Source organism: Vicugna pacos, chromosome 12 (assembly GCF_048564905.1).
Source record: "Vicugna pacos chromosome 12, VicPac4, whole genome shotgun sequence".
NCBI lineage: Eukaryota > Metazoa > Chordata > Mammalia > Artiodactyla > Camelidae > Vicugna > Vicugna pacos.
Window position 1 is genome coordinate 26,910,940 of NC_132998.1, and position 27,635 is coordinate 26,938,574.

The 27,635-nt window shown below is 41.3% G+C and overlaps 1 protein-coding gene across 5 annotated transcripts in view; it reads right to left on the reverse strand.

Annotated features, from left to right (window-relative positions):
* RFX4 (regulatory factor X4) overlaps positions 1–27,635 on the reverse strand; it is a 130,750-nt gene that overhangs the window by 10,190 nt on the left and 92,925 nt on the right. For 4 of the 5 annotated variants that reach the window (XM_031683158.2, XM_072973068.1, XM_031683159.2 and 1 more), the window contains 5 exons: positions 25,299–25,393; positions 24,758–24,875; positions 13,605–13,724; positions 13,016–13,177; positions 1,555–1,717 (listed from right to left, as the gene is read on the reverse strand). In XM_031683158.2, coding sequence (XP_031539018.1) covers positions 1,555–1,717; positions 13,016–13,177; positions 13,605–13,724; positions 24,758–24,875; positions 25,299–25,393 — 658 coding nt within the window. The remainder of the gene's footprint in view (positions 1–1,554; positions 1,718–13,015; positions 13,178–13,604; positions 13,725–24,757; positions 24,876–25,298; positions 25,394–27,635) is intronic. The other variant, XM_072973069.1, reaches the window with a different exon arrangement.

Consider the following 27,635-nt stretch of genomic DNA (forward strand, 5'->3'; position numbering starts at 1 on the left):
CTGTCCATGAGTCTTTAGATTCTGCTGTAGTAGTTTTAAACTCCCATGTGTGTTTTCCTTCTCCCCCAGCACACCTCCCTTACCACCTGACATGGGTACAGGGAATGAAAGCCAGCCCTGAGCAAAACATCATTAATGATAGAAACCTCTTCTCCTGTTGTGGTTAAAAGCCCCATATTTATAGCCTGAAGTCAAATAGGGGATGAAAAAAAGAAATTACTTTGGGACTTCTGTTTTTGTATTGCTTAGGCCTCTGCTTCCCCATCTTGGGGAAGGATGTAGTATGTTTCTGTGAGCTCTCCCCTGGGGGAAAACAACATGGCAATGGCCAACGAGGCCTCAGACTCTGGCTCTAAGCCTGGCTTAGCTCTGGGACCTTGGGCTTCTCACATCCTCATTTCTCACATCTGTAAAAATGCTGCTCATGGTTATTCTGAGGGTCATATATGTGAAGACACTTTATAAAAGAGAAAGTCTTATGGAAACATATGACACTACGATCACTGGTCTTCTTAATAACAGCTTTATAGCAAAGATGCTGACATATGGCCAGTGGGTGTCTATTATGTTATTCCTGCAGAACTGAAGGCTCTCTGAAACAATTTCAAAGTTGATTTTAAATGTGTGGAAAATACTCTCTTAAGAGGCCCCCTGAGAAAATGATGGCTACCCCACGGACTGGTCTGGGGCACCTGAACCTGTGGAATCAACTGGAAGTACGTTAACAGCGAGGCCTCAGGCTACTGACTGGAAGGGGCCTGAGAGGTCCTCCTCCGTCTCCTCCTGTGCAGCTGGTCTGTTGGAACCTGGCTTGTGAGGCTCACTGCACCCACACAACAGAGCCTCACTTCTTGAGATGAAAGACCCTTTTGAACATCGTAAGTGGTTTTCCGATCACTGCAAATTAGACATTGTGTAAGTAGTGTCTTTTAATAAAGATGATACATAATGGCAAAAAGCTGCTATGATTCAGGTAACACTTTAAAGTGGATTTGTAGTTTACTCATCACAGTAACATCACTATGCACATTGAGGGAAAAAAGGTGGCAAAACAAACGATTTATTTATTCAGGGTCCAAAGCACCACTGGAACGCACAGGGATTCCTTGAACCCCATGAATAACTGCTGCCCTTGAGGGACCTCCAGCCTCAGGTAGGGAAGCCCTCCTCTGATCGAGTCATAAAAGACTTGGACCTACCATGAAGCTTTATTTTATAAGGCTACTAAGTGCACAAAGAGCCACCCAGGGGAGCTGCTGAAAGGCAGTTTTCAGCTGAGGCTCTAAAGGAGGCAGACAGATGCTCAGTTGGCCCTACCCTTCCCAGCCACTGAGCTTAATTAAGCATCATCTGTCAAGCAGGGTCACCCAAGCCTACCTCACCTGGTTGTTGTGAGGACGCATGAGACAGTCATACTGGGTGCAGGGCTGAGCACACTGAGAACTCAACAAAGGGCGTGTCCTTCTTGTCCTCTAAGAAAACAACTGCTGAGTAAACCCTGCCCTTTCAAATCAAACTTAAAAAGTAAGGCAACATCCCAGGAAAGTCACCTACCCGTGCTCCTCTCTGTGGGGATAAACTGGTATCCTGTGTGTGACCGAGGAGGAAGGCACATGAGTACTCCTCATACAGGGCAGCTGTTGGGAATTTTCAGCTGGGGACCCTGCCGCTGTTGTCACTGTGTATGTTAGAGACCACGTGTATGACTGCATTGCTCCTGCAGAGACAGATGAAGATGTAACAGTCACTAACAGTTCTCACACCTCTAGTTCTTCCTTAGAATGCTAGTGGCTTCCCATTGTTCTTAAGCTGAAAGTCAAAATCTTTACAAAGCATATGTCTTCGTTCCTGCAGACCTCACCAGAAGCATTCCCTACTCCCTGCCTTTGTAGTGTCTTATCCAGCCACAGTTACCTCTTTTTCATTTTTTCCAGAGTACCATGATTCCCAGCACCACAGGGCCTTTGCACACACTATTTCTGCTGCCTAGAATCCTCAGTCTTCCCTTAGTATCCACTCATTCTTCATATTTCAATGCAGAGAAGCTGTCTCCCAACCCCAGACTAAGTCATATCCCATACTGCATGGTGGTGCCTACCACAATTTAATTAATGAATGTGATTTAATTAATGCCTAATTTTCCTCACCAGACTATAAGTTCTGTGAGGGTAGGGGCCTTGTCTATTTTGCCCACCAGTGGGTCCCTGGTGCTTAGCACAGAGACCGGTGACCAGAAGATTTTCAATAAAAAATTCAAAAGAAAGAAAAGAGAAAGGAAAAATATGGAGAGAGAGAAAGAGGGTGGGAGGGAGAGAGGACAAAAGAAAGCTCAGGGCAGTGTAGCTCAAACGGGCGCCCCAAATAACTTCTCAACACTTAACTCAACAGGTGTTAAGGATCCAACAAATTGCTTTAAACAAACATAAGCAGATTATTGGGCTCTGCCTGCCCAGATCTTTTTAAAAAGATTATTAGACAGTGACCTTAACGGTGACCTATTCCATACATATTATTAATTTCATTAATTTGCTTTTTAACTGGATACCTTCAAAGTGCTAGGGACTGGGAAAAGAAACTGACAAATTTAACACTCTCAAGAGGCTTAAGGATTATATGAGATGGTTAGAATTTAAAAATGGTAATTTAAGAAATCACTAACAGTGATGATAAACTCATCAACTTAATTTCTGACAAATTTTAGGCTGTGGATAATTAAACCTATTTTAAAAGGTAGCAGGAATAGGATTCAATCCATCCTTGCAGGCACATGGAAAATTGAAGAGCTGGTTAAAGGAGGCCATTTTTAAAATGAAGTAAAAGAGAAAACTTTGGTCTTCCAAGCCTGTACTTTCTGCAACAGATCATTTTTAAAATTCATCTGGGAAGATAAAGGGAAGGTTTTCATTTTAAAAAACTCAGTCTACTCTACCCAAGGAGTCCATGAATAGTGCAGGATTAGTTGCACTGACATGGAGCAGCAGGAGGAAGCAAAGAGTTGGTGGATCAGCACAACGAGTTATGTGACAGACTCAGTGAGGGATACCCTGAAAGATAGTGTGTGAAAACGGCACCCTATTTCCAATACATCTGTGTAGTATTAAAAGAACTCTGTACTTAACCTTGTTGTAAATTAGAGAATCTTTTAGAATGTAAATACTGTCTTTCTTTTTTATGAAGATTCATTTCAAGAGCACAAAAGGAGGCATTATTTATTGAGCATCTAATACAGGCCAGGCACTGTGCTAAGTGCTTTACAGACAACCTTCAAAAGAAATATTATCCCCAGTTCATAGATGAGGAGGCCAAGAGTTAGATCTAAAATACAGAAGATTCAAGAAGGTAAAATGGAAATGAGAGTGATAGAAGAAATTAAAACAAAATTGAAGCAAAAAGCACAATCAGGAGCAAGGCAAAGCATGCATACCCTAAAGGTCTCAATTCTTCCCGTAGGCGGGCCTTAGGTTAGCTCAGAGTTTTCCAGGAGCCTATGCTAGAAGGGAAGCCTGACAAGTTAGGAGTCACCTGACAGTAAGTAGCTCAGGAGAATACTGTCCTTGGAATTAAGATCAAACAAATTTCTTTCAGGCGCCCTGTGAACTGTTCAGCAGTGTCCTCAACAAGCCTTACAATGCACTCCACGTCTTGGTTCTTGGGACTGTTCCTTAACGTCAACCTTAATTGCAGGCAAGTGGCGTCACACAAAAGTCCCGTTCAGGGAAACTCAGGATGTTAAGTAACTTGCCCGAGGTCCCACAGTGAGGGGGTGGCCCAGTGGGGCCCTGAACCTGTCTACCACATGCTTTCCACTCTCTCTACCATAACGTCTCTCTGCTGTGGGTCCTAGTTCTGCCATGCACTGGCTGCAAGGTCTTCAGCCAGCCTCTTAAATTTTATATACCTTTCTTTCACCATCTGCAAAGTAGGATTAATAATACCAATCTTATAGGACTGTCGTGAGGATAATACCTGTCAAAGAGCCTGGCACATGGTAGGCTTTTAATGATTCAAGCGCTCTTCATTATGAATTCAAGTATCCTTATATCAGACTTCCTTAAAGTAGAAAATTCTATATTTCCCATTTCAGATTCCAAGGAACAAAGACAAGTTTCTTGGGTCGGATTCTGTCACCAGGGATGAAACGTTTGAATAGCAACAGAGATTTAAATATTCATGGCAAAATTCTAAACATGTTTTTTGTAAAATCACAAATGTCCTTATCTACCAGTATGGTTAAAAGTATCCCTTCCTGGTTTGTATAGTTTTCCCCCAAAGATAATGACTTTAGCAGGCTGTATGCTAGGTGTCATTTATAATAACCGCAAGAAGACTGGAGGGAAAAAAACCCAAGCTGATCCTGTCTCAAATGACCAGATTATGTATGACTGCCCTCTTCTATATTTTGAACTTCATATTAAATTATATGTCTTATAATTTCTAAAAATACCCTTTTAATTAAAACAGGTTATTACTGGATGGTGGAATTAAGGATGACTTTAAAGTTTTTTTCTTTATTTTGTGTATCTGTATTTTTCTATAAAGAATGTGTATTGCCTCTGTGAAAAGAAAAACATTACTTAAATATATTAAACAAAGTTCACAATTGAAAATGGAACTGGAGGGGGTGGGAAGTTTGGGGAAACAATGAACCAGCCATGGCAAGCAAGTAATTAACCCTTCAAGCCCCTGGGACCTCAGGAGAGCACAGTGAGGTCAGTGGGTATTTAAAAGGGGGCAGCCAAGGAAGCCAAAGGATTTTCTCCACCCCCCACCCCAGCCCCCAGCAGTAAGAAGACACAGTGAGAACAGCCATCACCTGAGAGAATGCAGCAGAAGTTACTTTTGTATGAGTTCCTGGAGCACAGCAACTGTTCCTTATTCATCTCTGTATCCCCAACAGAGGGTTTGCCAAATAGTAGGTGTTCAGTAAATTTTTGTTCCATTGAATTTGTTGTTGAAGGAGTAAATGCTGCTAGAAATAGACGTTATCAAACAAAAAGCCAGTGGAACTCCTGGAAAAATGGGCTCCTGTGGTCTGGGAAACAAAACCCCTAAATGGCCATGTGCCAGCAATCTAACAGATCCACTCAGGCAGGCTTAAGCAGATTAACACCTACTGGCTTGGGTGAGAAACCCTCTTTGCCTGGGGAGCAGAAAAGAACACCCCTTGCATTCCCTTTCCTACCAGTGGGACCTCCAGTGAGAATTGCTGCTGCTGCTTTTTTTAAGGAAACTAATAAAAGAAAATCTGTTCAGTTAACAGTTTGTGCTTAATATTTAAGAGCTCTAATGCTTTTTATTTGTTGATAAAACAGTAACAAACCTTCCTTGTTTGTCTAATTCCTGTATCTTTCCTATTCTCCCCTCCCCATTTCCCCATTGCTATTAAAAGCCTGAGAACAGCGGTGAAAGTCCCTGATCTTTGAGAATCCTCTAAGGATTCTATAGTATTTGAGAATCCTATAAAGATAAGTTGTCCATGTTATATTAAAACTAACTGCTAGAGAGGAACATTTTCTTTCCCTCCCAACCCCAACAAAACATTCTTCTTCCCCAAGTTTTTTGTTTGTTTTTCTGGTTTTTATCTTGAAAGGGGGTGCTTAGAAAGGGGGTGCCTCAGGACAGGGAGAGTGCTTAGAACAGAATAGGTAATCAGTAATTATTTGTTACATGAACAAATGAGTGAATGATCATCCAACATACACCAGGCCTCATACTAGTTTCTTTTTATATATTGACTCATTCAATCTTCACAACAATCTTTTAAAGTAAGTAGTGCTACCCTCCTTTTTCAGGTGAGAAAATTGAGACCCAAGACTTAGTCAGGTAAGTGGCAGAGCTGGGATTTGAACCCAGATCTGCCCAACTCCGTAACCTTTCCACAATAACAATTGCCTCTCACACTTGAATGGGCATTTGAATCATGGGATGTCCTGTTAAAATGCAGATCTGATTCGATTGGGAGACTAGGAGTTGAGCCAGCAATTCTGCATTTATAACAAGTTTCTCAGTGATGGCAAAGCTGTTGGTCTGTGGAGCAGCTTTGGTAGCAAGGCTCGATGAAACACTGCCTCCTATCATGTCTCCTACATGCTGAGAGCCATTAAAAATCAGAAGTTATAAGACTCTGGTACAGACTTGTGAAAATTTAAACTGCTTCCTAGCCTACCTGGCCATACCATCCCTTCAGATCTTGGACTAAATCGTTTGAAACTTTTCCCCACCAGGATTCCATGACCCATCACAGATGTGGCTCAGGTTTTGGGCTAACTTAAGTCTTTGTTAGTACCTTTTTGAGAAATAAGCTCCTTTAAGTAAGTCTAGATTCTAGAGCTGTCCTACCCTATAAAGTAGCCATTATAAATTTAAATTAGCTAAAATTAAATACCATTAAAAATTCAGTTCCTTAGTTGCACTAGCCACATTTCAAGTGCTCAGTAAGCCCCAAGTGGCTAGTGTCTACTGTTTTGAACAGCTCAGATAAAAAAAACAAAAACAAAAACAAAAAACTTTTCCATCATCACAGAAATTTCTATTTGAGCAGCATTGCTTGAGGGTATCTGATGCTAAACAAGCATTTCCTGTAACCTTCAACACTGAGAAGGGAAAGAAGATCTTATGTTTCATATCTATTTTTAAATTTTTATTTATATATAAGATTATACATACACACACACACGCACATCTCCCTACCTTCACTGGCTATCATCTATCATAAGGTAGCTGTGTCTAAGGAGAATATTTGCTGAAGCTGAAAACTTCATCTGTTTGAGTTACACTTTACCAATAGTTCCAAGGCCAAAATCTGACCAATGAAACTGACCAGGGGCAGCAAATGAATCAGTTCCCAGAGACAGATGTTGATTCATGATCTGGCCCCTGCCCCTCTCCACACTTTCCTCTCCTGCCGTCAGTCCTCACTATGCCAGGCTCTTTTCTGCCTCAAGTCCGTGCACATGCTGTTCCCCACTACCTAACATGATCTTTTCTTCTCCCCAGTCTGTATGTAGCTGACACCTTGAGATACCTCAGGTCTCAGATAAATATCACCTTCTCAGAGAAGCCTTCTCTGACTGCCATCTAAGATGGGTCCCTATTTTATGGTATTTCATAGTGCTTATGACCATTTGAAATTATATATTTACCTGGTGGTTTACTTCTGTATTGACTCTTAACACCCACTAGAATGTAAGTATCATGGGGGAAGCAACTGTGCCCTTTTTTTTCACTTTTGTACCCTAGGAGACATGGCACAGACTAGACACAGAATTACTATTTGCTGAATGAATGAACAAATGAATGAATGAGTAAATCCAACAGGAAGTCAAGACCTGGAATGGTGTGAAGTGAGGGGCAGATTAAGCAATCTATTTTCAACCCCAGCTTATATTTACTAACTCCATTCCAAGAAAAGGAGGCAACAGGGGTGTAGGAGGAGGAGGAATTCCCTGGCAGTGACAACTCTAAGGTTTTATAAATGAGTCATAGCAGCTCTGTGGCAGGGCTGCAGTGTCCACCATATCCCACTCACTTTAGCTGCCCTCAGAATAACTGAGCTTTTGTTACTTGGAAAGACTAGGGGCCAGTTATCTTTGTTACATCCTCAACTGATGCAGAGAAAATGCAGCTGGGCAGGCCAGATGTTCTACAGTTAGGACTATTTATGAGGAATTTGCCTTTATTTCTTTAGGCAGCCTTGCATCGCTGTGATTTAATTTGCTGGTTTTGTGTTGCAGGGAACCCATGGTGGGAAGTTGAAAACATGAGTTTAATAGTTAACTTTTATTGTCATTGCTGAAGGGGAGAATACTTAAAATGACATCATAAATGAAGTCTTAGAACCCTTCGGTGGTCCAACCTGGACAGAGTGGGATCTTAACATTTTGCCTTAAAAGGCATTAAAGATTGCAGCCCAGTCTCATGTTAAGTGAGCTGCTCAGTTGGGTACCACCTGCCATGCTCCTGAGGAGGAAAAGAGCCAGTTTTCCTTAAAGAAAGTTAAGGTTTCTGAACCTTGCTGGGCTATGAGGGAGGTGGAAAGCCCACAGTTAGAGGGGGAAAAAAGATAAATGGGCTAGATTCTACCTTCTGGAAATCTATTGAAATGGAACCTTTTACCCAACCTCTCATCATGGTGTTACCACAGTCTCTGACAAACCCAATCAAAATAGGCCATGCATCAGCTGCAATTTGGGGTGCCTGATTCTCCTTCTCTTTTACCTCCTTTCCCCCCTGACTTTTAAAAGGCAATTAATACATACTACCTTAAAACATATTTAGGAATACATATAGGTATGGACATAGAGCCAAATATAGGTGTAGATGAGTGGCTCTTTTCTTAGTGAGTCATAACTCATTCTCTACACTACTTTGTATTCACTAGTCCTTATATCAAGTCCTTATATCCCAAAAAGGTTATATGCAATGAATTAATTTCCTCTGTGCTCACCAAGCAGACATAATACTATTCTCTTTTTCACGGCTGAAAAATGGGGACAAGTCCGTCAACAGTAAGACACTGATATGTGGAAGAGTTGCAGACACCTGATTGGCCTTGACTCTCAATAAGCTGAACTTGATACATCATCTGAGCAATGATATTTAGAGAGCTAGAAACCCAACAAAATCACTAGATCACATAAAATTTCATTTACGGTGTTAATAAACTGTTTCAACCAACTGTTGTTTTATTTAATTTTCTCTACTTCCTCTTTATTTCTTGTTTCCTGGTTTGGGTCCTCTTTTAAAAATTTGGGTTTGCTTTTTTTTTTATTGTTAACCATTTGTATTCTTTTTGGAAAGTAATGGTCTATAAATCAAGCAATCATTTAAAGATGGAAATAAAAATTAACTTGGCATGAAAACCATATGCTGAGTTAACTTGAAAAAACATGGCAAATGCATTTTATAAGATTTATAATCATTGCTTTCCAATTTACAACATTGTTCAATGAAAAAATTGTACAAATTCCCCAATTTAAGAAGCCTACCACAATAGATTTTCTAATAGTTAGGTGTCTATCATGGATAATTTGTGCTTTGTATTATAGTATCTATTACAGCCATACATGTTGTTAGGAAATTATATTTCCTCTAAGACTACAACTCACAATGCATGCCAGGATCCAGTCTAAATTTAGCAATGAAGTATTTCAAAAGTGGTACTTGAGAAAAATATTACAGATAGTTTTATACAGAATGACATTTTTAATGCTCCCTCGAGATATCGGAGAACAAAGCTGGAATGTGCCAAAATCTTCAAAGGTTACACTCATCTGAAGAGAACCTGTTTCACATTTGTATTTCTAAGAAGCTACTTTTACGACTCTTGAACACATTGCACAGAAATCTCTGAACACATTTATGATATTCCTGTGACTTTGACTATCACACCTGCCATACCTTGAGGGCTCCACATTGCTACAAAGAAAGCCAGGCAGGCTCACTAGCTGGATGAGAATTATGAAGAGATCCTAGAAATCTTTCTTTCACACTCCTCCTTCCCCTTATTTCCTTAGAGTCTCCTTATTTGATATGTTGCTACACTGGAAGAAAGGTTCCACTCAAATTGTTTCTGCTTCATAATGCAGAACTGTTTCATTTGCATAATTTCCCTGTTTATTTTAGAAGTAATAAGGATGTTATCACGACTGACTTACGTGTGTGTCCCCCAGGGCAGTAGTGGGGGTATGTGGGCAGGATTATTCAGGTGATCAGTTGGCTCCTAGCTGTTCTTACTGCCCTCGTTCCTGAGTGAGGCGGGAGACTTGGGATGGCTGCCCCAAATGCCAGTCGTGGAAGGACTCCTGAGCAGCTGCAGAGCTGTGAACAGTGCTCAAGTTCTCTTCCCTTTTTATTTTCAGTGAATAAAGTTGTTCTTTTCTGTACAACTTTTCCTAAGCCTTCTAAGCCAGAACTACAACAACCCTTATGGAGAGAAAATGGGAGGGAGATGGTGGGGGTGGTCATGTTCTTCTTCCTCAAAGTAGAAGACAAAACGAGATTTGAGGTGCATCTGTGTAAGCAAGTATGGTGATGTTCACATATAAATTTCCACAGAAGAGGAGGACTCTCTCTAGCTGTGGACTCAAAGTGAAGTCACAGTTCGATCTAAAGCCAGTCCCTGAGAACACTGCTTTTCATTACTACTCTGAATATCCCAGGCCCCTGAGCAGTCCCTGACAAAAGGCCACTGGGTTTGCTAGCACGTTTCCACCTCTGGCAACATGCAAAAGAGGGCAGGCACCTTATAGGCTCTTAAGCACCTGTTCATTCCCTCTCTGAGCAGTCCTGGTTCTGGAAACTTTAGGGAAAGAATTAATCAAAAGACTCCTGGGATATATACTTTAAATTCCCTGAAAATGACATGCTCTCTCTCACCTCCAGGCCTTTGTACTACTTACCTCCTCCGCTTGGAGTACCTTTTCTCTCATTATTCAGCTCCACCAGACCCTCCAGATATAGGCTGGAGGTCCCCCTTGTGCTCCCCTAACACTCTGACCTTTCTCCCAACTTAGCACTCATTACATTATACTGTAACTGCCATCTTCTCATTAGAGCCCTAACCTCCAAACAGTAAACTCCCAGGGGCAGGAACCACAGTTCACTTGTTCGTATCACCAGCTTCTGAAGTGTTCAGCACATAGAAGCCACTCGAGAAATATTTATTGGATAAATGAATAGATAAATGGATGGATGTGTAAGTGGATAAAACACATGAATGGATAAAACACAGCAGCTAAGTATCACAATCTCATTCTATTTATTTGGTATTAAAAAATAATAATTTAGTTTCCAGTCTCTTCAAAGTGCAACTAGGCTATAACTAAGCCCATGCTGTGAGGGTCTGGAGGAAGACTCAAACCTGGAGTCATTGTGGATGTCCATGAGAGGTGGGGAAGGCCTCAAATGGAGGGCAGCAGTGGGCTGGGAAGGAATGGGTCAGTCAAGACGTGTGTTAGAGCAACTCGATCTGGGAGGTGTGGTGGGAATGCCAGCTGTCTCTCTCAAATCTGTTCCCTTTTTCCTACCCGGGAACCACCCCCATCCTACATTTCCCTGCCTCTCTGCAGTTACATGAGGCCACGTGGCCAAGTCCTCGCTGCTGAGATATAAGTAGAAGTGACATGTGCCACCTTCAGGCTAGGGCTTGTAAGAGTGGGTTTTCCTCCTCCAGGCCCAATTTCCATTTCTGTCAGCTGGTTGCAGGCTTGACAGAGCCCTAAGACAGCGGCCCTCAAGATAGTGAGCATCAGAATCACCTGGAGGCTGTCTAGGCTGGGCCCAGCCATTTGCTCAGAAATTGAGCTAGAGTTTCTGGTTCAGTAGGTCTTCAATGAGATCTGATAATAAGCATTTCTAACAAGTTCCCAGGTGATGCTGATACTGCTGGTCCGTGGACCACACTCCAAGAACCACTGCCCTCGGGTTTGGTAGAGCCTATTATTGGAGGAACATGTGTTTTCAAATGGTTACATTCAAGTTCTCTTCTCTGACTTAAACACCCTGCCAGTGCTGTCTGCAAGCATGAAATAGATTTCTATTGTGTTAACTCCATCCATGTTTGGATCTATCTGCTATGGTAGCTTAGCCTACCCTAACTAATACAGGAGTTGAGGGAGAGGAAAGCTGACCCCTAGATTTGGTTTGGGGTAATTGGGAGAAAGGAAGAGCAGGTTTGGATGGAAGGCTAATGAATCATCACAGACTTACCAAGTTCTCTACTCCACAGGTGCTGGTCTGTTCACCTGCCTCACCATCACCCGGGGCCCATTTAGCAGAAGGTTGTCTCTGCCTTTGGTTAGCATGTGTTCACCTCTCTCCTGTTAGCTGGGTCCTTCTCATCTTTTAAGGCTGTCTTTGAGTCTCACCCTTCTCCTGAAGACTTCCCACCTGCCTGCCCGAGTTCAGGTGGGAAGGGTCTGCTTCACCCTCTGAACTCCTGTAGCACTCTTGGCTGCAGCTCTCATTTTAGAGGCACTCATAACAGTCACCCTTTCTGTCTGGATAGCACTACACTGTTATCAAAGTACTTTGGCTTTTCTTACTTCATTTAATCCCCACAGCAACCATATGAGAAAACTTGGAGGCACGCATGCGCGCGTGCGCGCGCACACACACACACACACACACACAAACACTCTTATATATTAGCTAACACTTACTGTATATTCCATTTACACAAGTCTTGTGAACAAGGACATTTGCTGAATAACCGAGTGAATGAATCTGTTATGACAACTACTGACTATGGTTATTGAGACAAGGAATTAATCCTTCTCACCCTTTACTTCTCCTCCTGGTAAAATGGAACAATAGTTACCATGTAGTGTCACTGTGAATATCAAGGGAGACAATTAGGAGAAGGTCCTTTGTATGTGGTAAAGCAACATTCAGACGTTAGCAACTAGCTATTATTATCCTTGTAACATCTCTTCCATTTTCCAACCTTGTCTTGGCATGCAAGATCCTCCAGGATGTGACTCCAACTCAACCTTTCCAGGATTATAACACTCCTTCAGCACCGCCTACATTTTAGCTAGAGTTTACCATTCCCAAAAAAAGCCCCACGCTTCCCGCTCCTGTGCACTTGCACACGCTGTGCTCTGCCCAGAGGCCCTTGCCCCTGCCTTGATCAGGGCTGCCAAGGCTTAGCGTAGGGCTTCCTGTCTGCCTCACTTTCCGGAGATGCCTCTCAGTTTCTGGTTCATACAGAGCTCCTTTCTTGTTTTCAAGAAAGGCTGTGTTCTATGTTTTGTATCATTTTAATCATTTCAGTGACTTGGGTTTTTTGGGGGGAGGGTGGAGATTTTATGTACTTAATCTGCCAACTTGAAACAGAAGCGTAAGGAACATGTACAAACGAATGACTGAATAACTGCAAGTAGTCCATAAGTCCAGGAGGATACTCAGGTTTTGGCATTGTCTGGAGGGGGGTTGTAGGGACAACACTTTTCCAGAGGACTCTTGCTTTAAACATCAACTTCCCATTCAATGCCTTTGAGGGACTGTTCATTACCTGTAGTGCTGAGGCCAGTGTACTCAGGGGATGCGTTGCTGACAGGAGAGGAGGGAGGCGGCACTTCCATAGATGCAGCAGATTTTGCAGGAGAAAATGATGGCACTGGTGAAGGGGTTGGTGGGGCAGCCTCCGTCAAGATAATCTCTTCTCGGACTTCTGCTATGGGTAGAGAAAAGGTGGGTTCTTAGAGCCAAAGGTCAAGGCAAGTTGTCTTTAAGGGACTTTAAAAATGAAATGTTCTTTCTAATCTGTGTCATGTGGATTCCTCCACTTAAACTTCGATAGTTCCCCATCTCCATCGTGACACGCAAGACAATTCCCATGTACACACATGCCCACTCTGAAGAAGAAAAAGACTGTTAGTTTCCAACAATTTCCCCTGTTCAACCATAACTAAATTCTTCGGGATTCAAAGCTAAAGAAACACAGAGCACAGAAGTAAGGATACAAAAAACTGTGCTGAACACTGGAATTTGACACAACATTGTAAAATGATTATAAATCAATAAAAAATGTTAAAAAAAAAAAGAAGTAAGGATACAAGTTAAATTGACACGGATGGCAATTCCGTGAAATGCCAGCTTACCAGTGCTTCCTTCTCCCTTCATGGCTCGCATGAGCTCACTGGCCCGCTCCTGACAGTGCAGGGATTCTAACAGGTAGAGAACGTAGTCATCAAACATCAAGTGGATTAGGTGAAAAGACCCTGGTGAGAGGAGATTCAAATAGAAAGGTAAGTCATGACAGCTCAGGTCTGCCCCTCTGCCTGGCCGACAACATGCTACAAGGCGCTCCAATGATCTGTTGAGACTGGCATTCCCCACTCAGTTATGATCTCCTTGAGGTCGAAGGTTGCTCTCCTTTGCCGTCTCCTCACCTAGCCTGGTGTTTGGCATAAGGTAAGTGTCATTCACACTACGGCAACTGAATCTTTTTCTTGCTCAATTTATTAATGTGACACCACCAAAAACGGCACCCACTGAGCCGTCTGTCAAAGTGCATCTGAGCTCTTACACTTGCACTGGCCTCATCCCCGTCCAAGCACCCCTCACCTTGTTCAGCATTTGTTGACATAGTGTCTTGCATTTTTCTCTCTTCCACAAGCTCATCTTATTTCCCTGGCAGGACTTTAAGGTATCTGTGGCAGGAACTTGGCCTTCTAGCTCACTGGTGTCTACCAATGTACACGACATAATTCCAGGAGCATAAATGACATTTTAAATTAGCAACAACTGAATTATTTCCTTAAATGTTTCTGAGATGTCAGTTTAGCATGTGGTTCTTATAAAAGATATTACATTGGAAAGATTTGGTATCCTCAAGTAGTATTCTTTATTTTAAATTTAGATAAGTAGATTATTTCACAAATAGGGATGTGAACAAACATTTTAAGATTCTTCCAGTGTGCCAGTCTCTGTGCTGAGTCTTAAAATTCTCTCATTTAATCTCTACAACTACATTGTAAGGTAGATGCTTTTATTCCTATTTTGCAAGTCTAGTACTTGTGCAAGATGACACAATTAATAGATAATACATTACTTCAAAACCATCTTTACTTGCATGTCATGTTGCCACCATGGGCAGTGCAACGACCCACATATGGAAGCAGCTCTCATGTTTGTGTATTTAAGACCTCATGGATGCCAGAGTCAGAGACAGGGGCCAAGCTTTTGTCTCTAGTTCCATGTTTCCACCTCTCAAAGGGACATTTCCATATGCATATCCTGCTGTCCCACGAAGTGTCTAAAACATCTCACCCACTATTTACAAGCCGACTTCCTCTTCCTATTTCCCTTGAGTGTGCTTTTTTAGAGGGAGACTCTTCAGCATTATTTATCCTGTGAGCCTATCATTGTCATCAATACCTCTATTATTGTCATTGTCATCATCATCATTGTTGTCACACTTACCACTTACTGAATGCTTACTATGTGCTAAGCACTCAACACAGGTCTCATCCTTACAACAAACTGTAAGATAGGTGGTATTATCTCTCTTACAGATGGGGAGGTGTCTCTCCTTCAAATTAAGCAGAAATTTGCCTCAGTTTGGTCTGGCTCCAAAAATCTGTTCCCATTTCCCCTCCAGATTATCTAGTCCAGTCTCCTCATAGTACAGATGGAAAATAAAGGACTTGGTCCCCAGAAGGGCCATTTAACTTGGGTGCTATACCTTTTCAAGTTTCAAAAATAAGGCAATGGGGGCCAGTTGGGGGTTTTTGTATGACTCCTCTTTGGTGGAGTTTATCTTCTCCTGTTTAATTGTGCCTGGCTCCTGTGTGCATACACATATACTCTTCATTTCAGATAGATTGATTCTTTTGGTCCAGAAAGGCTACAGAAGAAATCCCTGGCTCAACCCCGAGGCCACTGGATGCCCAGCAGGTCATGCACATCCACTCCAATACCCCCTCTCTTCAGAGACTGCCACAACCTCCAATCCTCATGCCCCACAGAGCTCCAGGCCCACGTCCACGGTTTTACACTTTCTCCACATTCTTCCTCCATCCCCAGAGTGCATGTCTATTTTTCGACCCCATTCGGAATTTCAGCAAGGTTCGGGTTTGTGAGCCACAGCCCCCAATGCCAGAGATGCAGGCTTCCAAAACTAAACTTTCCATCGACTTCCCCCAAATGAGTCTGTGAACCACTGAGGAGGTACAACATTGTAGGTAATTGCCTGGGGCTGGATCAAACTGCCCAGTTTGAGCTCCAGCTCTGCCACTTAGTAACTCAGACCTTGGATCAGTTACTCCTTATAAATGTTAAAAAAAAAACCAAAAACCAAGCCATTTATTGAAATCTTGCTCTGTGGCAGCTGCTGTGTTAACCACTATAGATTTATTACTGCATTTAATCCTCATCACAACCACTGGAGATGATAATCTCCTTTTGCAGAAGAGGAAACTGAGGTTTAGAGAGGTAAAGTAACTGCCCAGTGTCACATAACTATTAAGTGGCAGACATGGGACTTGAAACCAAGACTGTCTGATTCTAAAGTTGTTCTTCCATCACACAATATAGGTCTCTAAAAGGGGAACAGTAAAATCTACGTTACAGAAGTACCATAATGAGGAAAATTACACACTAGATGCTTAAAAAATAGTAACTAAGATCCCTTTTGTTCTAAGAGCCTATGATGTGACTGCTTTGTTCATAGAACCAAAGAAGTCAAAAGATAGCATCAAATACATAAAAGGAAAGGATCTCCAAAACGAAGAAATATTTCCTGAGATGTGGCTCTAAGTCAATAAGGACAGAAAGAGATAGGACAGAAGGAGACAGATCAAAAGACATTGTGAAACAATGAATTAGAACAGAAAAACCTAGATAGCAAAAAAATGGGCTTAGAAGTTTTAGTATGGATAGGCATCTTGGAAATCATCTATACAACACCCCTGCCTAACAGATAAGGAAACAAAGATCTAATGAGGTTAAGAAACCTGCCTAAGACCACACTGTTAGAAAACATCAGAGCCGAGCTTGGAGGCCAATACTTCAGGGAAAGTGTTGATTTGGGGCTTCGAGCTCTCTTCCTAATAGCTCTGGTCTGTTACCCAATTGGTCTGATAATTTTCAGTCAGCTTTCAAACAAGGACAGTTTGTAGAACTACTGCTGCTTGCTTACTATTGTGCTAAGTGCTCTGAGTACAAAGGAAACTTAAAGCTCAGTCACTGACTCCATAAAAGCTACAGTGTCCTTAGTAAGCAGAAATCAATCTTTAAGATTATTAGACAATAAATAGTTCAGTGCCAGGTGTCATGGCCATGGAAGCAGTGCAAATAGAAGGGGGAAAAGGCAAAAAAGGAGATACAGAGAGACTGATGAAAGGGAGAGAAACATCACAGATAGACAGACAGACAGGAGATAGGCAATTATAGCTAACATTCCTGCTTTATTTCTCCCCTTAGCACTTAACACCATCTGCTATATTATGTAGTGAACTTATTTCTCTTTATCATGTGCTTCCCTACACTAGATGGTAAACTCCATAATTGCAGGGATTTTTGTCTGTTTTTTTCCCCTTCTCTGCACCTGGTGTCTAGAACAGTGCCAGGCACACAGTAGATGTGCAACGGTTGTTAGATGAGTGAATCAAATGAGTGAGCACTGAACACTTACCATATGCATTGTGCTAAGCCCTGTTACTCTTCCAACAGCAACACTATGAAGAAGGTATTATTAATATTTTCAATTAACATATGGGGAAATGAAGGCTCAGAGGGTTTAAACCACTTGCCTAAAGTCACTGAGCTAGTGAGCATCAGAGCCTGCTATGGGAAAAGATACTAGCATAGAGATGAAAGGAGATAGTTGTTGTTATATGGTAACATAGATAATCATAGGCATCTTAGGGAATCAAAGTGCTTCTTTTTTCCAATGAAAAATTTCAAATGTGGGGAAAAAAGAATTTTTAAATGAATACCATTGTACGGAACACCCAGCTTTATAATATCTTAACATTTTACCATATTTGAATCATATTTTTTAATTGAAGATAAAAATGAAGCCCCTGTTGGGGGTGGAGGGATTAGCTCAAATGGTAGAGCGCGTGCTTAGCATGCGTGAGGTCCTAGGTTCAATCCCCAGTACTTCCTCCAAGAATAAGTAAATAAACCTAATTACCACCCCCTACCAAAAAAAAAAAAAAAAAAAAAGAAGAAGAAGCCCCTGCGTCCCCTTCCTTAACCCCACTTCTTTGCTTCCTGAGTTCAGGCCCTAAGATAGTCACTGTCTTGAATCTGGTATTTATTGCTCACATGGATGGATTCCTATCCTCTTAATACATATATTTATGTATCCATAAAAACAGATGGCATTGTTTTTTTATTTTCAAACTTGACAGAAATGGTACCATACTTTACAAAGCATTCTACAAGCTGCTTTTGATACTTTGCGTTTTTTTTAAATCTATCCACACTGACGCATGTAGCTCTCATTTAATGGCAACTGTGTGAGTGTACCACAATTTATTTGTCCATTCTCCTGTAGATGGAATTTAGGTTATTTACATTTTTCACTATTGGAAACTGGCTCTAATGAATTTTTTTGTACCTGTTGCCTTGTGTGTAGGCCCAGACATGGAATCACCAGGTCCAAGAGCACCTGTGTCTTACAAGATAGTGCCAAATTGCTAAGCAAAATCTTTCACATCCTCTGTAAGAAATATAACATTTGCCATTTGAAGGGTGTGAAATGTTATCGTCTTTGTAAGTTGTAGTACCATAATTACTAAAAAGGTGCAACCTTTTTTCATATGATTATTGTCCATCTGAATTCCCTCCTCTGTGAACTGTCTATTCACATTCTTTGTCCGTTTTTCTATTGGGATACTAGTCTTTTAATAAAGTACTTGAAGGGATTTATCATACATTCTGGTTATAATCCTCTGTTAGTTATATGCATTGCAAAATATCTTCCCCCTTTCTGTGGCTTCTGTCTTTTAACTTTGTTCATCTTATGCTTATTATATAGAAATTCAAAATCCAAGTGCAGTCAACCCTGGCAATATTTCCCTTATGATCTGTTCTTTTTTTTGTGCCTTTTTAAAGAAATAATTTTCTATTCCAAGGTCATTAATATCACCAGTATCTTCTAAAAGGTTTAAGTTTTTTTTTTTTCCATTTAGATGTCTCATTTCAGAAATTATAGGCATGGAATCTAGTTTTATTTATCCTAAAATGCTTGTCCCAGAACATTTACCCACTGATTTTTTTCATGCCATCTCTGTCACATAGATCATCTCTACAATCCTCTTGTTTTTGAGACAACAAAGCAAGAATCTGATGAAGCGAAGATAAGTTTCATGTCATTCTGTACTGGGCATCTCTGTTGTTTCATTACTCTTTGTCAAGCCCTGTTAGAAGACCATATCATCTGACTCCTTAATAAAACTATCAGGTAAGCAAGTCTCTACACCTTGTTCTCCCTTACCTTCAAGATTTTTTTTTTTTTTTACTATTCTTGACTGCTTTTCTGTATGAATTTTAACATCAGATTTTCAAAATCAAAGGGAAAAAAGTTAAGAACTGGACTGGAATACCACTTGATTTATACATTTGAAGGGTGTATCTTCTTGACGTTGAGTTTTTCCAAACATGAAGAAGGTATATTTCAACACTATTAAAAAATTTTTTTTCTTGAAGGTCTTAAAAACAATTTTTGTTATAATTATTTTATGGGTAACTTTCTGTTGCTATTTTGAATGAATATAGATACAGATAGACTGATATAGACAGACAGGTAGAAATTTAATTATATTTTCTAGTTAATGCTAAGAATGCCAATGATTTTTTTAAAAACCGAATTCAGTAACCTGGCTGAATTCTTATTTGTTCCATTAGTTTACAGATTCTCTTCTCTTTGGCAGCCATCATGATATCAATAAAGACAATTTTGTGTTTTCCTTTCCAATCCTTATATTTCATTTCCTTTTCTTATTGCATTGGCCAGGACCTCCAGTACATATCTATCAGAAACAGCGTTAGAAGGCATTCATGTCTTATTTGCGACTTGAATGGGAAAATTTCTAAGTTTCATGACTTAGTATAATGTTTTCTGAAGATTTTTGGATGCTCTTTAACATATTAAGTAAATTCCCTTCTATAGTTTGCCAAGAGTTTTAAAATATTACACTTGAAAGCTGAATTTTATCAAATAAGTTTCTTCCTCTGTATCTAAAGAGATGATCATAAGATTTTTCTCTTTTAATTCATTAATGCAATATGTTAATTAGTAATTTTATGACATTGAACCATACTTTAATTCTTGGCATAGGCCTTATTAATCACAGTTTTAAAAAATTTACTGCAGGATTTGACCTGCTAGTATTTTATTTAGAATTTTGTTGTCTATATTTATATGTGATTGGGTCATAATTTTCTTTTTCTCTACAGCTCTTCCAAGATTTTGAAACTGAGGTTATATTAATTTCATAAAGTTAACTGTATAGCTTTCCTTCTTTTGTTTTTACTCTCTAAAATATTGATTTTCATGTTCATTTTCATAAACTAAGGATTTCATGTTTCTTAAAAGTTTAGTAAAATTTGCAATTCACGACTGATTTTTTTGAGGGAAGAGATCTTTTCATTTACTGTGATTATTCTTTGATCTTATTTCCAATATCCTATTTTATATTTTGAGTTTACCATCCTTTTTCTATACTTCTTTTACCTTCTCAGTTCTTGCCATTTAAGTTTTTGCATTTTTCCTCGGTAAATTATGATTCTATTCTTTCAGTGATGATCTCTTCATTTGTTGACATATATCCTGTATGTCTATTAAACCCAAACTATAAATTTTCAACAACTATTTGGTATTCCAATACAAAGATCTTAGCATCCTTGAACTATTCCTTGAAAATTCTCTTCCCACCACCCCATGTTGTATTGTTTCCTAGAATTTTTACCTTTTTGAAACACACAAAAATTAGATTTTAAATTATAACCAAAAGTTAATTAAATGTGCTTACATACTTTAAATTTTCTTTTGTCTTAAAACAAGGCCCCCAATTTCTCTGACATTCCTTCCCTGGAAAACTGGGGATCTGTGCATCCCCTTCAATCTTGGTAGGTTTGTGACTTCTCTGATCATCAGGGTATGGGGGAAGTGACATGTTCATTTGTGAAACTGGGCCATAAAAGGCAATGTGGTTCCCCACTCGGCACGCTCACACGGGGGGCCTGAGCCACCATGTGACAAGTTCAACTATTCAGAGGCCACTGTGCTGTGAGGAAAGCGAACCACATGGAGAGGCCACTTGAAGGCACCCTGATCAGCATTTCTAGTCTTCAAGTCATCCCAGCCCCGGCACCAGACATATGAGGGAAGAAGCCTCAAAAAGATTCCAGCCTCCAGGTGCCGATTCATTACCAGCCTTTGAGTCTTCCCTTCCAAGGCCCCAGACATCACAGGATAGAGACAAGCCACCCTGTCCAAATTCCTGACCCACAGAATCCATACGTATAATATTGTTTTAAGCCACTAAACTTTGTGGTAATTTGTTAAACAGCAACAATAACTAGAATCTCATTGTTTCTTACACACAAGACTTTAGCTATGTGTTTATTTTTCCTCTTACTGAAATATACCCTTCAATATTTTTTAAAGCGAAGCTCTGTAAGTGCTATAATTTTCTTAGTTTTTGTGTAACTGAATACTTTTCTTTGCCCTCACTCTTGAATACTGGTTGATAGTTCTTTGTTCTCAACACTTAAGAGATATTATTCCATTGTCTTCTGGCATCCCTAATTACTCATGATAGTCTAATTATTATTCTTCTCTCTTATAGCTTAAATTTTTTAATCCATCCATATGGTTTTAGAAAAACCATCAGTGAAGATTAAGCAAATTTTTCTAGCCTTTTTGTGCCATGCATCTGGGCAGAAGGTATCTGTCTTAATTGTGGTAACTGAAAAAGCATGGGTTTTGTACTTGCCATATTGATCTTGGGCAAGAAAATTCTCCATCTCTGTAATTATCCGCCTTGCAGAGTCAATGTGAGAATTAAATGGGAGTACATACTTCCTAAATACTTGTTATAAAGAGTACCATCATCCTGCCTTTGCTTCATGTGCTACCATGGCTTCCTCATTCACTACACTGAGGGCAGTTACTAGCGGATCTCATAAGTTGCTGTGAAAATTAAGTGAGGAAGTGCCTAATATTAGGCCTAGTGTATACTAAGCCCTGAATAAACATTGTTTTGCTTTTATTTGTAGTATTCAACTGAAGAAAGTTAGACGAAGTGGTGGCAATGTGGCTCTAGCATGGGATATGTCCCTGGTGGAGCTCAGCTCAATTTTCTGTGTGTCCTCAGAAAGTCCCCTCTCCTCTCTGGGTCTCTGCCTCCTCTCCTGAATACAGGGAAAGCTATTCCTGCCTCCTCCTGGTGCTTGGCAGGGGCCTGAGTGACATTTCAAATCTCAAGATTCTCTAATTTAGCAGGTTCTGGGTGCGACAGCGAGGCCAGGACATCTGAACATTGAGAAGCTGTCTGGAAGGCCCTGCCATGGCCACTTGGTCTGGGAGCTGCTCCCTGACAGAACTGCTCCCGCACAGCCTCCCCGGCCCTGCCCAAGTGGGTGAGCTTCGATGCTAGGCCAGAAAACAGGGTGAAAACTTGGGGACTGATATGCAGTCTTGCCCCCTTAGCCGTCAAGTCCAGGGCTGCTTTTCCGACTGTTTGGTGCTGAAGTACTTTCTGGAACTATTGTTGCCTCCCGGATGTTCCTCACAGTGAAACAGGGGCATCTGGTGAACACCCGAGTGAAGGGGTAAAGGCGCCTGCACTGACTCAGGATACAGGTATCAGAGTAATCAACAGAAAATGTGTTGTTGTTTTAAATAGAACCTCTAGTTTCCTCAGCCCCATTAGGATGAAAAGTTCATTGCCTGCTAGCCTACCTTTGCTGACTAATTTTGCTAGGAAGTGCTGCTTGCAGCACAGAAAGAAAGTCTGGCTACTTTAGTTCACAGCATAGGCTCTTTCAGTGAAAAGGAATTAGGGAGAAAAGAGTGAAAAGGAATTAAGGAGAAGAAAGGAGTCAACTACCTTTGAAAGCGGCTGCTCTGGGAAGAGGTGATAGAGTCCCCCCGCTGGATTATTGTGATATTCCACACGATCACTGTGACGGTCAGCCTGCTACGCGGACACACAGACCCTCTACCATTCACAGCGACAAGAATCGTGTGGGGGTTATAAGATATATAGAGCTGGCCCCTGTGGTTGGGAGGAGGGGCCAGGGAACAGAGGGCTCTTTTTCCTAATTAGCTGTTTTTATACAGGGAACACATGACCCAAACACAACCACCAACTGTGTCTTTGACATATACAGGCAGAAAGGGGGAGCTGGGCTTTTGTCTGCCACAAATTCTTTCAACTTGCCTGTCATCCCAAGCTGCAAAACTCAACAATGAGTCGGATGAGCAGGACCACTTTAGATAGTTTGCTAAATGGACTTGGAGACAGGTATTATTTCCATCTGTTCAGAGTTGGAAAATACCGTAAAAGTGAAATTGGGTTAATATCTTTTTCTTTCCTTTTCTAAAAGAATCTTTGTGACCATTTTTTCCATTTTCCTGAGTTTCCAGTGTATCCTAAAATAGTGTGTGGTTCAAAGAGAAACAAATACATTTTAAGGAACAATTTTTTTTCAGTAATAAATCCAACCCATTCACTGAACCCTAATTGTTCTACTGTCCAAACTTCTTTTATCAGACTGTTAACTTAGTAAATACAAATGAATTTCAAATATCAAGTGCAAGGGCACTTGATAACATACACAGTTTAAGAATCTGCAAACTGAAGAATAAGATATAAAGCAAGGAAAAGATGCTTGTTTTGTGGATGTGTATATGTTTATTTGTGTGATATCACTGATTCTTTGATTCTGAAGCAATGAAAAAAATCTCAAATATTTTTCAACCATCTGCTTAACTGAAAGCAGTTATACATGAATGATTTTCCCAGAGCCAGAGGTAACATGTGCTAACACTAACTATGCTGAACTGGAAGTCATCAAAATGCCATGCCTGATGGCACTGCCCAGGTAGCAGGCACCAGAGCATTTCTATACAGCTCAAAGAGAATTTCCATCTGTAGCCATGGTGCGGGCAGGTTCAGAGGACTTCCCAATGCTGAGATTAAAGAAATCCACAACAAAACGCTTCTCCAATTGGGTAAACACAGTCTTTCATGGACAGAGCTGTTTAGAAAAAATAGTGCCCTCTTTGTTTCACCACATACTCACTTCGTTGTATAGCACAACTGGAAAATAGTGACAAGACCATAAAAAGCTAGATGGAAAAGTGTCAAATTAAACCCAGAGCAAAACCCAGAGCTGATTGGCTTAATTGGAGATAATGAGAAACAAAACCACATCTCTACTTGCAAAGTAAAACAGAGAACTGAAGCAATTACCCAGAAAGTTTACCAACAGGCTTTTGCTGAAATGCCTAGAAAATTGAGGCCAAAGTGTTTTGAGATTTTAAATGTCTGGATAATGCCTTAAAGTCCCACTTTGCTAATGATGACCCGGACTCAATGCACACACCATTCTTTCCACTGAAAAACAGCATTCACCCCAAGTCAGTGAGTAGGTTCTTGCCCACAGAGAATATTGTAAGCACCTCTGGGCAGAGATTTCCGTCCTGTTACACTGGAAAACAGGAGACGAGGACTTGGGGTAGGGATGTCTCCTGGAGGTGATGAAAACCCAAAGGGTCAGTAAAACAAAAGGGAAAATGAATGCAAAAGCCCTTTTCTAGGGATCAGACTGGGACATGTTTTCAAAGAAAACTTCAGACCGTCTACCCACTGCTGGCGTGTCAATCAAGCCGTTCGCAAATGTTTGAACTCAGAGGCTTCTCCATGTGCCCAGTATTGGCAAATCCACACTATGAAATTTGGCAAAGTAGTACTGTGGAAGCAGCCATCACTGGGGACTTTCAGAAAAAGGGGAGCACAGTCACTGCTATTTACTCCTCCTTAAACTTAAATAATATGATTTGTGTGCAGACCTCTCATTTTCAGTTTGGTATACTTCTGCTTTGGCATGCAATGCCATCTTTCTTCCTGAAAATCCTATCAAAGTCACATCCCCCAGAACAGATAACATTTCCAGGTAACATCCTTGTGGCCTCAGAGACAGCAAGACCATGGCTGACTCCTGAGAGGTGGATTTAATACATGGAGCCAGAGAAAGTGTTCAGATGTGGGGAGGGCTGGGGTGGCCTTACCAAAGCTGGGGGCACTGTGCAAGGTCATGTCCCGGATCACCCTCGTGCCAAAACAGGACCACATCAAGAGGAACTGCTGGGCCACCTTCTTCAGAGACCCTTGTTTCTTGGCAGCCACCTACAAGAGAGTGAACGGCTTTAAGAGTGGTTCACTTGACCTGTGTTTATTACTGTCTCTTATAAAAACAACATGAAGGCTTATGGGTCTCAAAGTTCAGTGTTATAGAGCAATGGTTTCTGACTTGTTTTTAGCAGCAAAAATCCACTTTAAAAAATGAAATCTTATGTCAAGACCCAACGTGCACTATAGATAAAAGTGATTCTGACCTGACTGGCCCAGGGAAGGGAGACTTTGCCTTGCCTCCTGTGACCCCACCCCAACCCTGAGGGGGGCCCAGGCCTCTCCTGGAAACCCTAGCGCTCCAAGGCTGCCGAGGGACTCTAGGACTGCTCACTGTGGGGCTCTGTATTACCCAAGTGTCATCGAGGCGAGTGCTGGGCTGCTGTACCCGGGCTGCACCTTCTGCTCCAGCTTACCAACCTTCACAACACACCGGTCCACCATGGTGTCCAGCCACTCGATGTAGGACTCTATGGGAGACTGCTCCTCCAGGAGGTGGTCAAACTCCTGATACACTGTCAGACAAAGGAGAACCCACACACTGTGCAGTTGTGTTTAAACAGAGATACATCTTAAAAGAACACAGGGATACAACTGAATAAAATAAATCTCTAAAGTCTTAGCAAGGCATTCAAGGATTTAGAAAACACACCACAACTTACCTTTAAACCCTGGTCATCCCATGTCACTTGCCATTTCCCCAACAAACCCTGCTTTTCTCAGGCAGGTCCCTCTGCTTGGACTGTCTAGTCTGTCATGATCCAGCTGAAATGATCCTTCCACGAAATCCTGTTTGCCCTCCCCATGCCACTCATCAGCAGAACCGATCACTCATCCTCTGTACTTCCATAGCACTTTATGACTGTATTCTACTTTCACTGAATCACTAATAGCACTGTCTTGACGTTAGGGGGGTATGTGTGTGGCGGGGGTTATGTCTGCTCCCTGTTAACTATTTTGTCTGATACCTTTGTTAGTTGGCACATTACCTGTGATAGAGCTCGCTTGTGGGAGTGCATACAGGCACTGCTGCTCTCTCACTCTCTGCCCTGTGGTAGGGTAAGGAGCCTAACCAGTATCTCAGTGCTTGACATGTAGTAGATGCTTAGTAAATACTGGTGGAGTAAAGGAAACAATCTCTGGTCCTCAGTTTCCGCATTAGTAAAAGGAGGGTAATCTTAACATTTTACACCCTGTCTTCAGGTGCAAGTCAAATAACTGAATCTGGAAGGACTTGAAATCAGCAAAGCATTGTAGAAAACAGAAACATCACTGTGGTGATCTCTAATTCAAAGTATCTCTTTTTATTATATTTTTTGCGCTTTTGTATGTGGAGCTCAATAAAATCAAACCACAATTCAAGATTCACACATTCCAGTAGTTTTCATTTACCTGAACATATTTTACTTGACTGATAACTCCTCCAAGAGGTCAGCTTCCAGGACCTGAAGTCATACATTTTAGAGTGAGAAAGGGCTTTAGAGGCCCATTTAATTGATCTGTCACGTTTTATAGATGAAGAAGCTATGTGTTAGAGGTTAAACAACCCCCTCAAAGTCCAAGGGTGAGTTAGTGACAGAGTAGGAACTAGAACCCAAGTCGCTGACTTTATCTTTGGTGTTCCTTCATTCTTTACAACATTGTATGTGTATCTGAGCTATTGTGCTTCAATCAATGATGCTAATGACCTGGTGGCAATGAAAGTGCTAACTGCTAACATTTACTGAGTGCTTGCCACCTGCCAGGCACTCTTCTAAAATGTTTTACATGTACATACTTGTTTAATCTTAGACAACCCCTAGGATGTGCATGTCATGAGGCCAGGACCTAGAATAGTTTTGGTACATAGTAATTGCTCAAATGTTTGTTGAATGAATGGATGAGCAGCCTATAGAGGTAGGTACTGTAATGACCCCCCATTTGACAATTGAGAAAATTGAGGCACTCAGAGATGAGTGACTTTCCAAAGGTTTCACAGCTGGTGAATGGCAGAGGCATGTTTCAAACCTGACTCAAGTTCTTGCCTCCTAACCTCTTCTCTACACTAGTCCTACACTGTGTACCAGGCACATGGCACACCTTATCTGATTTAATCCCTTTGCATTTTACCCATTTTACAGATCTGGAAGCCAAGGTCACAGAGCACCAGAGCCAGGGTTTGAATCAAGGTCTGTCGAGCATCCCAACCACTGTACCACTTAATGCTCATTCTAATCAGCATGCTCAAGTCCCAAAGTGCATTTTTTAAATTAAGGTAAATCAAGCAACCCTAGCCAGCATTTATATCACAGATGTGATGGTAACCGCTCCCCATACCTCCAAAGCAAGAATCTGCAGATTTGTCAATTGGTTGTAAGGTAAGGAGAGTGCAGCACAGCATATAGTTTCCCCTGGTCCTACTCAAACTGAACTTCGGCCCAGCTTACTGTGTTTGGGGGCTCACATCCCAGCTGTCAGGGAGGAGCAGGGATGACACCTGTGTGCCAGGCCATCTGCTTTACGGCTTGATGCCCTTCCTCAACCCTCATCCCAGCACTGCATCACATAGCATGTCCTCTTTGGTAAAATGCGACCATTTGTAAATTATGTGTTCAGTTTCTGATTTGCCATTAGCTGTAAGTTCCATATGGAAAAGACAGTGTCCGTCTTATTCACTGCTCCATGCTCAGTATCTAATACAGTGCTAGACCCAGGACAGGCACTCAGGAAGTACCAGCTGGGTTGAACTGAACCTCATCATCACTCCCTCCCTCTAGA